General features: G+C 52.7%; 5 protein-coding genes across 5 annotated transcripts; 3 read left to right on the forward strand and 2 right to left on the reverse strand.

Moving 5' to 3' along the window:
• Positions 1 to 670: 670 nt before the first annotated feature.
• Positions 671 to 4,545, forward strand: FIBRA_07867 (uncharacterized protein; the record flags this gene model as incomplete). Its single annotated transcript, XM_012329531.1, has 6 exons — positions 671 to 865; positions 913 to 1,785; positions 1,839 to 2,375; positions 2,424 to 3,536; positions 3,599 to 3,661; positions 3,718 to 4,545. 6 exons carry the CDS (start codon positions 671 to 673, stop codon positions 4,543 to 4,545), a joined length of 3,609 nt encoding a protein of 1,202 aa, XP_012184921.1.
• Positions 4,546 to 5,291: 746 nt separating this feature from the next.
• Positions 5,292 to 6,203, reverse strand: FIBRA_07868 (uncharacterized protein; the record flags this gene model as incomplete). Its single annotated transcript, XM_012329532.1, has 3 exons — positions 5,292 to 5,498; positions 5,553 to 5,641; positions 5,690 to 6,203. 3 exons carry the CDS (start codon positions 6,201 to 6,203, stop codon positions 5,292 to 5,294), a joined length of 810 nt encoding a protein of 269 aa, XP_012184922.1.
• A 274-nt stretch (positions 6,204 to 6,477) lies between these two features.
• On the forward strand, positions 6,478 to 7,280 carry FIBRA_07869 (uncharacterized protein; the record flags this gene model as incomplete). Its single annotated transcript, XM_012329533.1, has 2 exons — positions 6,478 to 7,167; positions 7,218 to 7,280. The coding sequence occupies 2 exons, from the start codon at positions 6,478 to 6,480 to the stop codon at positions 7,278 to 7,280; spliced, it is 753 nt and encodes a 250-aa protein (XP_012184923.1).
• A 603-nt stretch (positions 7,281 to 7,883) lies between these two features.
• Positions 7,884 to 9,543, forward strand: FIBRA_07870 (uncharacterized protein; the record flags this gene model as incomplete). The annotated part of the gene is made up of 7 exons (XM_012329534.1): positions 7,884 to 8,026; positions 8,100 to 8,164; positions 8,224 to 8,534; positions 8,596 to 8,970; positions 9,025 to 9,276; positions 9,332 to 9,408; positions 9,471 to 9,543. 7 exons carry the CDS (start codon positions 7,884 to 7,886, stop codon positions 9,541 to 9,543), a joined length of 1,296 nt encoding a protein of 431 aa, XP_012184924.1.
• Positions 9,544 to 10,181: 638 nt separating this feature from the next.
• On the reverse strand, positions 10,182 to 10,497 carry FIBRA_07871 (uncharacterized protein; the record flags this gene model as incomplete). Its single annotated transcript, XM_012329535.1, has 2 exons — positions 10,182 to 10,386; positions 10,439 to 10,497. 2 exons carry the CDS (start codon positions 10,495 to 10,497, stop codon positions 10,182 to 10,184), a joined length of 264 nt encoding a protein of 87 aa, XP_012184925.1.
• Between the last annotated feature and the right edge of the window lie 47 nt (positions 10,498 to 10,544).

Here is a 10,544-nt window from a genome sequence, read left to right on the forward strand (position 1 = left end):
GTCATGTCTGTGCAGCCCACTCCTTGGCCCTGGCCAGATCAAGGGCAATCACTTCATTTCTCATTCATTGTCCGACAGTAATGAACCAACCTGATGAAATGACGGAGGAGTAGACGAAAGAGCGAATTGGAGTTCATAGACACATCATACCCTAAAAATTGAATGTTAAACAGCAATGATAGTCATCATCTTCAAAAAGTAACCAGCAGCGACCGTATATTGGGCCAACATAAAATAAAGAGTTGCATTAAGGGGGAATCGAACCCCCGGCGGGTCGATGGCAACGACCCAGGTTACCACTACCCCATTAATGCTCGGTATATGAGGGACACTTTTCAGTTGATATCTAGAATGTCCATAGATATACGCGGTCACATGATATCGCGCCGCTGCGAGTGTTCATTTGGTTTGAGCCTGAACTCCAATGGAGGTCTGAACTGCCTCGGCCCTCTACACACTTATCACTGTTTCCTTTCTCGCTATAGTCGCTTTATCTACAGCGGACTGACTTATCTCGTGCGTTGACAGTGCGCAAAGATCTCAGAGCTGGGCGACTTGTGATCACAGTGCCATACTACGGACGAGCAGGCCACAGGTAGGGCTGAGCAAGCCGTGCCGATGTTTGGTTTCTAAATCTGAGCGTAAATCCCTAGAGTTTTCACACTTAAACATGGATGCAAGCGATGTTGGCCGCTATGGGAATCTTTCTTTGCTTAAACGCCTCGAACCTGACACTATTATTGCGTCGTACCCGATCGACGAGCCAGAGATGACTCTAGGACGTGACCCTAGCTGTAGTATACGTCTCTACTATCCTTCGGTCAGTGCTACTCATTGCAAGATCGTTTTCAACGAGGATAACAAGGTATGGGTTCTAGTTGTACCGCTTGCTGAGTCTGACATATGCATTAGGCCTTTGTGATCGTCTTGGGTACAAACGGCGTAGTCATAGATGACTGCCCAGTCTTTCCTACATCTGAGGATGGGCCACCTACCACAGTTCCTTTGCCGAACAATTCAACGCTTGATATTCACAAGAAACGTTTTCGCTTCGCTTACCCCCCAAAGCATCTTCGTCCTGCCCTTGCTGCGCTCCCACCAACCCCTTCTGCTGCAGATACACCCGGCCGACGACGTAAGGCACTTCGTATGTCCATGATACAAAGCGCACATGTATTCACACCACGCCCGTCTACCGACCCTCGTGCGAATCTACGTGTGCTGCAGTCACCACTGAAGGCTCCGTTTAGAGCCGAGGCACCACAACAGCTTGATGACCAGGAGGGCAAAGAAGATGATATCGTGCTTGTGGAGAGCAACCATCCTTTAGTCGTGGAGTCAGACAACGATTTAGTCATTCTTGATCATGTCACCGTTATCGACCCCCCTCAATCGTCCTCTTCATATATGTCACCGTCTTCAGTCCCCCAAATGCCAGTCCCTCCCCAACTATGGGCGCCTCCACGCACTCCCGTGCGCCGCCCTCCTCGTCCATCGCTGCATCGTGCTGTGCTTATACGTTCTGCTCAGCGTGCGGAAATGAGGAGAGAGATGCAACGGGAAGATGAAATAGAGGCGGAAGAGGTCGAGGAAAGTATAGTTGAAGGGGAGCAGCTAGCTATGGAAGATGTTCAAGAGGAGGACGAGGATGGAGAGATGCAAGAGTATGATGAAGAGATAAGGGAGGGCGACGAACGAGAGCATCGACGGACGCCAACGTCCGGCTGGCGCAAAAGCCTCGAAGCTGTGAAGAGTGGGCTGGGCTGGGCCTTCAGAGCTTCATCGGTTGAGGCATGCCCATTTTCTTTGGCGATTTTTGACACTTACACTCCGATTAGGTTGAACCTCGATCCTCTGGGGATTACCAGGATAACGAGGGCAACGAGGGCGAAGACAGAGGCGAGCATGATAATCAGTTCGTGAACGGCGATGACGTGGAGTATCAGGATGAGCATGATGACTTCGACCATGACACGAAGGACGAGCCACTAGGAGATACAACCGGCGAGATTGACGAAGAACTTGCACTAGAGGATACTGTGTCTTCGCCAGTGCCGACAAATCGCCCTCTCGGTCGTTTCATGACCCCTCAGGCCAGTGCGCACAGTCGTGTTGGACGGCCAATTAAGCATGTGCGTTATTCAATCGGCGCATTCACTCCCGGGGGGTTAGGTAACTCTGTCTTGGGTGCTTCGGGACCGCGGAGGGTCCGTGTTGTGGAGCCGTGGAAAGTAACGGAACTTGTTGTCCCATCGGAGACTTCAAATGCGAAGGAAGATGAGGGGGCTGAAGTCGCGACCGTCAAAATGGAGGATAAACATACCACTCACACGACACCTATGAAACGGGAACGCGTCAGTGAGGAAGAGCGGAGGGTATGTGATCGTGCCAGACTCTCTAGGCTGTACTGACGAAGAGTACAGGCAATTCGTGAACGCCGTCGCTCTGCCTTGGCCACTCCTGACACTTTTTTCAACGGACAAGTTCCTGGTTCTCGACGAACGACGCTCTTGCCGCCTTCGACACCGATCATTCCTTCCCTCTTTGCATCCACGTCTACTATTCCTATTAAAGAGGACACGCTCCAGAGCACTTTTCTCAGTACGGCAACGAGTGACCCACATCCGACGCCAGCACAACCGAACGACAGCACTTCCGTGAAGAAAGAGCACGATGTTCAGGAAGATACTGAAGTCCTCCTCGCGCGTATGCGACAGATGGTCGAGGGCGTTAAACGCAGGCAGGGTATGGAAATGGCAGTGGAGACACAGCGGAGAGTTTCGCTCAGCCCGAGGAAGAGAGGCACATTCTCACTACTAGCAGGCCAGGATGACGATGAAGCAGGAAGTGAGCAGGAGATCGAAGTCATTGAAGAGGAGGACGAAGATAATGAGCAGCACGACGACGGCTTCATGGACGGAGAGAATATGGCCGAGGCAGCCGTCGCAGACGATGGTGACGAAGAAATGGAAGATTTGGCGGATGGTCCCACCTCGTCAAGTCTTCTACCTCCCAAAACTCCCCGGATGAATGACTTGCGACATTTCTTCTCGGTGCCAGCGGAGCCTTCCACGCCTAAATTTACCGGAATGCGCGAGCTCTTCCAGCAAGGACCTGAAGCAGGGACCCCTCAGATGGATGGCGTGCGGCAGATGTTCTCACAAGGACGTCCCAGGGAAGGGATGAGCGATTCTGCTCTTGAAGGTGTCGGGGAGATGCTCGCGACGCCCGTAGGCTGGCGTATGCGGACCGTTCCAGAGCCTGTTAATCCTGATGACGAGCGGAAAGACGGGAGTGTGGAACAGGAAGTTGTAATCCCGAAACCGGTTCGTTCGCGCATGGTGCGAGGAAAAGCTGTTGCAGCATCCTCATCTGTGCCTCGGCGAACACCGCGATCTACGGTGCACACGAAGGAAACTACAGGGAGCACTTTGGAAGCGGTTGCCGAAGATGGAGTCAATGCAAATCTACTGGATGCGAAGGGTGTGCGAACGGTCCATCGCAGGACTAGGATGCAAACCGGAGAGAGTGACCAGGTTGGTGGCACATCATTGCTGGAAGGACATTTCTTATACAGACATAACTTGTTATCTCCCAGGAAAGCGCCATGCTTCTCCCTTCCAAGACACGAAAAACAGCCATTGGGGATAAGCCTCACGAGGTGCTAAGTGTAATTCCGAATTGCTCTTCTGCTATACTGAATCAGATTATCTGTAGCCACGCACGACTGAACCAAAGTCCTCCACTCAAAAGGTGGCGAGCGCGGTACCCAATGAAGACGAGGCAGATCCAGCCGCAAAGCCGATACGTCGTACACGTAAAGCCACACACTCGCCTCCTTCGGTGGAAGACACAGCGGATAGTGCTGCTAAAGCTGTACGACGGACGCGTGTTACTCGGACGCCGGTGGTGCCTGACCCGCCCTCTGGTCCACCGGCGAAACCTAGCACAGTAAAAAGAGGTGCAAAGTCAAAGCCGTTGGAAGAGGAGGATGACGAAGCTGGCCCCACAGAGACAGTCCCGGCTGCAGCAAAGGTTCGGCGTACTGCGCGCAGCCGGATTCCAGTGGGGGCGATCAAAGAAGAAACAGACACCCCGATTATTCCGCCTGCCCCGCTGGCAGAAACGCGCGCGACGGCAGCGCGATCAGCCCGCGGACGGAGGACTCCTGTACCGGTCCTTGGGAGCACTAGTAGGAGCACAACACGATCTCAGCGTGCGACGACTAGTGCTGGGAAAAAGGCTGCAGCGGAAGAATCCTCAGGAAAGTCGACGCCCAGTGCCGCAGAAGAAGGCGGAGAAGTAGTGGACAAGGAGAATACACCAGAGCCACAAGGAGAGGATGAGCCTGCGGTGGGCGCTACGGGTGTGAGAGGAGGTGCGTCAAATTCGAAGGCCGCGGCTACGGTTAGGACAAAGGCGACAAGAAGCGCGACGAGAAGTCGTGCTGTGACGGAAGACCAACCAGCGGAAGGGGATGTGGCGCCCGCTGCTGGGACGAGGACGGCGAGGACGAGAGTTACCACCCGCAGGACAGCCACATAGACCTTCGATGCGCCTTTTCTACTTAGGACCATATACCCAATTCTTATCCAGTGCTGATCGCTCATGTAGGGGTTTGTTTGTATGGAGCTCATGAAGTACGATGTTCGGTAAATTACATTTAGTACGCATCTTTGACTTCGAGGGGTATTAGATACATGGAGAGCATGTATATGTCCATAACATATGCATTAATGGGGTAGTGGTAACCTGGGTCGTTGCCATCGACCCGCCGGGGGTTCGATTCCCCCTTAATGCAGGATAATTTTGTTACTTCGACAAGCCCTACTTACAGTGTACACTACACTCCAGTGCATGAATGTTTTGACATCAATTATATCATTCCTTGAATATCATGCTTGATATGAATAGATCCCTTTTGCCCATCATCCTGGATGAGCGATATATCTTCGACAGTATAACATAAGCTAAACTAAACATAGTGTACAGTACCATAAAAAAGGGGACCTGCCAAAGAAAAATTTGAATATCCAAACTACCGAGTCATCGTTGCAACAAAAGGTACGGAAAGGCTACCGCTGTGCGTTCGCGTCTTCGTAAGTCTAAGGACGGGATCCTTGTGAGGAACGGGACAGACTCTCATGAACCTTATACATACCCATCGAAATGCTGACCCCGCTTCGGATCCGCGCGGCGTTTCGCCATCGTTTTCCGCACTTTGTCCTCAGGTCTTACAACAATAATGGGGACAGGGGAATGGCTCAAACAATATCTTTTGAAAGAACAGATTAGGTAAAGTTGAAGTATATGAGACAAGACAGGCACCTAGAGACACTTCCTATCCGTCCTGGCGTACCGAACGCGGCACCCCATGCTTGCATCATACCTCGCTGGCCTCGCGTACCCACAACGATAGAATCAGGGCGATAGAGTGAGATCAGACGATCAATCGTCTGAGGTACTTTACCCGCAATGTACTCGACGATTATCGAAAGCTAGGAAAATGACATGACAGTATTTGAGAGAGTGGAGAGACCACACCAGCGTACCTTCCGTTCAGGATCGTATTCAACGCACTTCTCCTGTATGACTCGCATCAGCTCGCGTGCGTCTTCACGATACTGGTCATGGTCCTTATCTGCGGACTCAGTCAGTGCTGTTCGTAGATGACGTCGCTAACGGTTACCCAATTCGTCAGTGTCGACACCGCGGAACACAATGAGCTCGTCGCCATCCTGAACGAGACTCTCGAGCGCCCAGTCGAGCGCTTGGCGGCCGCTTTCGTCCGGACTGGTTGCGCACAGGAAGACCCGCGTGCCGCGATTACGCGCGTATCCGTCGCTTTGGACATGGAGGGTGTATGAGAACATGCTTGCTTGAGGATTCTCAAGCGTGTCAAAGGAGACTTTGGGCGTGTAACCTTGGGCTGCCACGAGCGGCGAGGGTGGTGGGATGAGAGGCGACGAGGATAATGACGGTGGGTCTTGATGGGTGGCGAGAGACTGGGAAGGCGAACACGAAGGCGAAGTTGGTACATTGAGGAGAGATGTGGGCCCGGGCAACGGCGAAGAGCGCAGGAAGGGAGAACCTGGGGACTGTACGGGAGTGGAAGGGCGAGACGGATGTTTCATCGCGGAGCGTAGAGTCTGCCCTGGGATGGGAATATACTGTGGATGTTCACGTTCGGGGGAGGAAGGCATGGTGGGGTCGACCAGTGTAGCTATATGCAGGCGGGTGTTAGTGAGTGATTCATGCGCAGGCAAGGGAGAGAGACCTGAATTCCTATGTGAGGGGTGCGACGGGTCTGGAAGGGAGTGTGGGGAAAGGGATGCTATTACACCTAAGGCGGGTGGCGGTCAAAGTGGCGGTACGTCTATATAGATCGGAACGTTGTGTCGGGCTAAGGGCGCCCAGGCCATCTGGAGGTGGTCGGAGTTCGAATGCGCATCGACCCAACCTTGTTCTCAACCCAAGATGTCGTCGCAGCCCGACTCCCCTCACCCCGTGGGCACGGCCTCCCCCCAGCCTCGCGAAAGCGACGGTCATGTAGACGGTAAGCAGTCCGACTCTGCAGGCCGCTCGCCTCCGCCCCAGGAAGACTCAGAGGCTGAGCAGGCCGCTGCATCCACCTCTGCTGCTGGGAGCAGTGCCTCGCCCCCTCCGACAGCCACGGCCACCAATGGCGACTGGCAAGCTATTTGGTCACCCGACTACAATGCCTACTACTTCCACAACACCAAGTCCGGCGAGACCACATGGACGAATCCGCTCCAGCCTGCGCCCGCCGAGGAGGCTTCCGTTGACCCTACAGCAACCTCCATGCCCCCAACCCCTTCTGCATCTATGTCTGCCATGTACGACCTTCAGGCCGCAGCAGTTGCACAGGGCATCGATCCCTCGCTGGCCCATCTCGACCCCTCGCTCGCTGCTGGTCCCTCGAATCCGGCGTTTACTTACACGGCCAAATTCAATGCGCGTACCGGTGCATTCACAAAGCCAGATGGCCGCGATCCGTCGCATTTGTCGGAATACGAGCGCGCAAAACGCATGAGCGAGTTCTACTTCGACGTCAATGCATGGGAGCGCGAGGTAGAGTCGCGCAAGCTCGAAGAGGCACAAGAGGAGGAATCTAAGAAACGAAAGAGACCAACCAAGAAGGATTTGGTATGTTGTGATCTCGATCTCCTCTGTCCATAGCTTACCTGTTTTCTTAGGAGCGATTCAAAGAGCAGAAGAGATTGAAGAAAATCGCCAAGACTGCTTGGTTACGCACGTAGACTGCAGTACTACTCTCGTCCTTATTCCTTATCTAGTACGCAATGGAGCAGTGCATTCCACTTGTTGAGACGCGATATCTCGCCGTTCCGAATTACTCGGCTAGCTATGTTCGCTGCCGCCTAGAATTATGTCTCGCCTGAGCTTTGAAGTGTCAAGTGACTCCGGAACATGTATGATTCGCATACATGACCGCGCGGGATCAATCTTGAGTTCAATAACTAAAAAACATGACAAACCTTGGTCAGTGTGCCGCGCTCCAACTATGGTAAATCAGGAAAAAGACAGAACAACGACTTAATGGATATAGTCACACTTAAGAAATATGCCTGGAGCTATTCTAGAAGTTCAGTTTGCATTAAGGGGGAATCGAACCCCCGGCGGGTCGATGGCAACGACCCAGGTTACCACTACCCCATTAATGCATGTGCTTATGTCACCACATCCAGCTATATAGACGCTAGCGATCTTTCTTTTCATCGCCAAGTAGATCGAGCAATTATTCGGCGCTTGCACAAATCGAACGGCTCTCTCAGACAAGAGTATTGCAAGTCGTTAAGTGTCACAGAAGCACTCACTCCTTTCTGCGGGCCTTTCGAAGCACGATGAAACAAAAAAGCTCCATCGGTGCTCCTGCCCAACATAATCAGTCCAGTCGGAAGGGGAAGAAAGCCTGGAGAAAAAATGTTGACCTTGGAGACATTGAGGAAGGCATGGAGGGATTGCGGGCGGAAGAAAGAATCACAGGGTAAGCGGCCCTTCTCTCATCGCTAATGCTATCGACAACGGGGCGAAGGAATTTCATGTACGCATGCTCATAGGTCGATCCTGCAAAAGAAGACGAACGACGAATTATTCCAGGTCGATGTGAAGGGAGATGAACGTGGTGGGTGCATTTTCTTCCTGTCGGACTATGCAGCCATATTCAGTGCGCGTACATCGCAGTTCGAAGATCCGTTCCCAAGTTCTCCACCTCCCTCCTGACTTCAACTAAAATCCTCTCACAACGCTCCGCTGTTCCTGCCGTCTACTCGCGCCCTACCGCTTCAAAGAAGAGAACCGCTCTCACACATGAAGAGAAGGGGAGACTGCTCCGGATGGGCAAGAGGCCTAGTAGAGGTCCTTTCAATGCAATAATGGACCCGACGGAATTTGGAGCCGGAAGTGCGATGCTCGAGGTGAGTGAAGCTGTGAGGGAGAGTGGGCGTTACAATGTGTGGGGAGAGCAAGATGTAGATTTCGCCGTCAAAGCCAAGGTAAGATCATGCCCATCTTGATTCCTGCGTTGTGAAGCCTTATGGTTCTCTATTCACATAGCATCCGAGAACTCCTCATCCCCGTTCCTCAATTGCACTACCAGCCGTCCCTTCTCCACATGAAGGGACGTCATACAACCCGCTTGTCACTTCGCACCTGGACCTTTTGCGGACAGCGCATGAGATTGAAGAACGCCGTCTGCGAGAAGCGTCAAAATTGGAGGAGACAAAGGAAAAGATTGAAAAGGGACGTCAGACTGCAGCTTTTGCAGAGATTGACGGCGTAGCCTCGGGGATGAAGGTGGATGATTCGAATGCCGACGATACTGTGGATTCCACAGCGCGGGAGCCAGACTCGGAAGCTCGACCTGTGAAGAAGGTTCCGGATAGGAAGACAAAGCAACAGAGGAGAAAGGCCGACCGTCTGCGTGCGGAGGTAAGCCCACTGAGTTGATCCATTGTATCTTGACGAGCTTTACATATTCAACAGAGACGCGCGATCGCTGATAAAATTGCCAAAAAGCGCATGCTCGCCTCTGTTGACTCGGCGAGAGCGTTCAGGAAAGCTCTCAGCAGAAACCTTGCTGTACAGGAGCGGCTGCGTGCACAACGCCAGGCAGTGATGGAGGAAGAGCTTAAGAAGGGGCTGGCGGGCAAGAAGTTAGGGAAACACAAAGTACCCGAGGGTGAAGTAGAGGTACAACTCAGTGAGGATCTCAGTGAGAGCTTAAGGGCATTAAAGGTCGGTGGTCTCTTCTGTCTTTTGGCTGGCTATGTACTAATGATGTCTTGTACAGCCCGAAGGCAACCTATTCCGCGATCGTTTCCTCAGCATGCAACATCGCGCTCTTATTGAGCCCCGTGTACCTGTCTTGTATGTAGTTCTACTCTCGCATACATACAGACTACATACTGACGCTTTGATGCTATGCACAGACCGAAGAGGCGTAGGACGAGGATTAAGGAATATGAGAAGCACGCCTTTAAGCGATTTGATAGGGATCAATGACTCCATGCCTTGGCCGTATGATCCTTGATACCACCATCTGTCACTTAGGAGTATTTGAACGCTGTAGACGTTCAACTTCATCTATCACGTCCGGGCTATCGCCCGCATCATACCAGACGGTGCCTCTAAATCTTATGCTGTCCCTTGTGCACACGGTCTGTCCAACACAACACGATCTATGAGTAAATCGTAGGGCCTTTCCCTTACCAACGACCTCCCTCGCCATAGTCAAATTTCTACACAATAACCAGTTGCCGTATCCTTTCGCAGGGATGCGAAGGCTGCGTGCATGGCCCGAGCGGTGGGCTGAGCAGTGATCCAATGGTACTTAAAGTCCGACAGATTCCCTCACGTCATTTGGGCGCGCACCTAACACAAGATCGTACAACTACCATCTAGCAACGGCGGATAAATCAGTGAGCAAGTGCTCGTCATTCGGAAGCAACTGATATCTTGTCATCGCTTATATGCATTGCAGAAAACGCCAACTCGAAAAGTAGACCTATCAAGTTTGGACGGTGGCGTTGCACCTTAACTCACTCTGAGCTACGACACAACTTCTGGGACTGTTTGACACATACCGGGAAGGCCCTGCTCACTCACGACGATCACGCACTCATACGTCGGCCTCTCGCCGCTCAGGATTGTGATGGTGATGTCTTGAAACACCATTCCTGGGCACGGGGCGGCGGGACTACACTGGAAGTCGATGACTGTTCATCGCCGTTAGCTTGAACATGTACGAAGCGGAGTGGATCGCGCATACTCGTGCTCCCAGATGTCGTCCCCATCCAGTTCGTAAACGTCGGGTTCGCGAACTGCAACCGCGATGGCGCGTCGCCCCTGCTGGCACATCAGCTAGCGCATTCCGGGGTAAGAGTGCATATGTACTAACGGGAGTCCGCTATCCGTCTGGTAGATCCGCATGGGAATACTGACGTTGTCTAGATACATGTTGCGCACGGTGACGTTCGTCACGAGGCCTACTTGGGGTCAGCGTA

Source organism: Fibroporia radiculosa (assembly GCF_000313525.1).
Source record: "Fibroporia radiculosa TFFH 294 genomic supercontigs, scaffold17084, whole genome shotgun sequence".
In the NCBI taxonomy this organism is placed as follows: domain Eukaryota; kingdom Fungi; phylum Basidiomycota; class Agaricomycetes; order Polyporales; family Fibroporiaceae; genus Fibroporia; species Fibroporia radiculosa.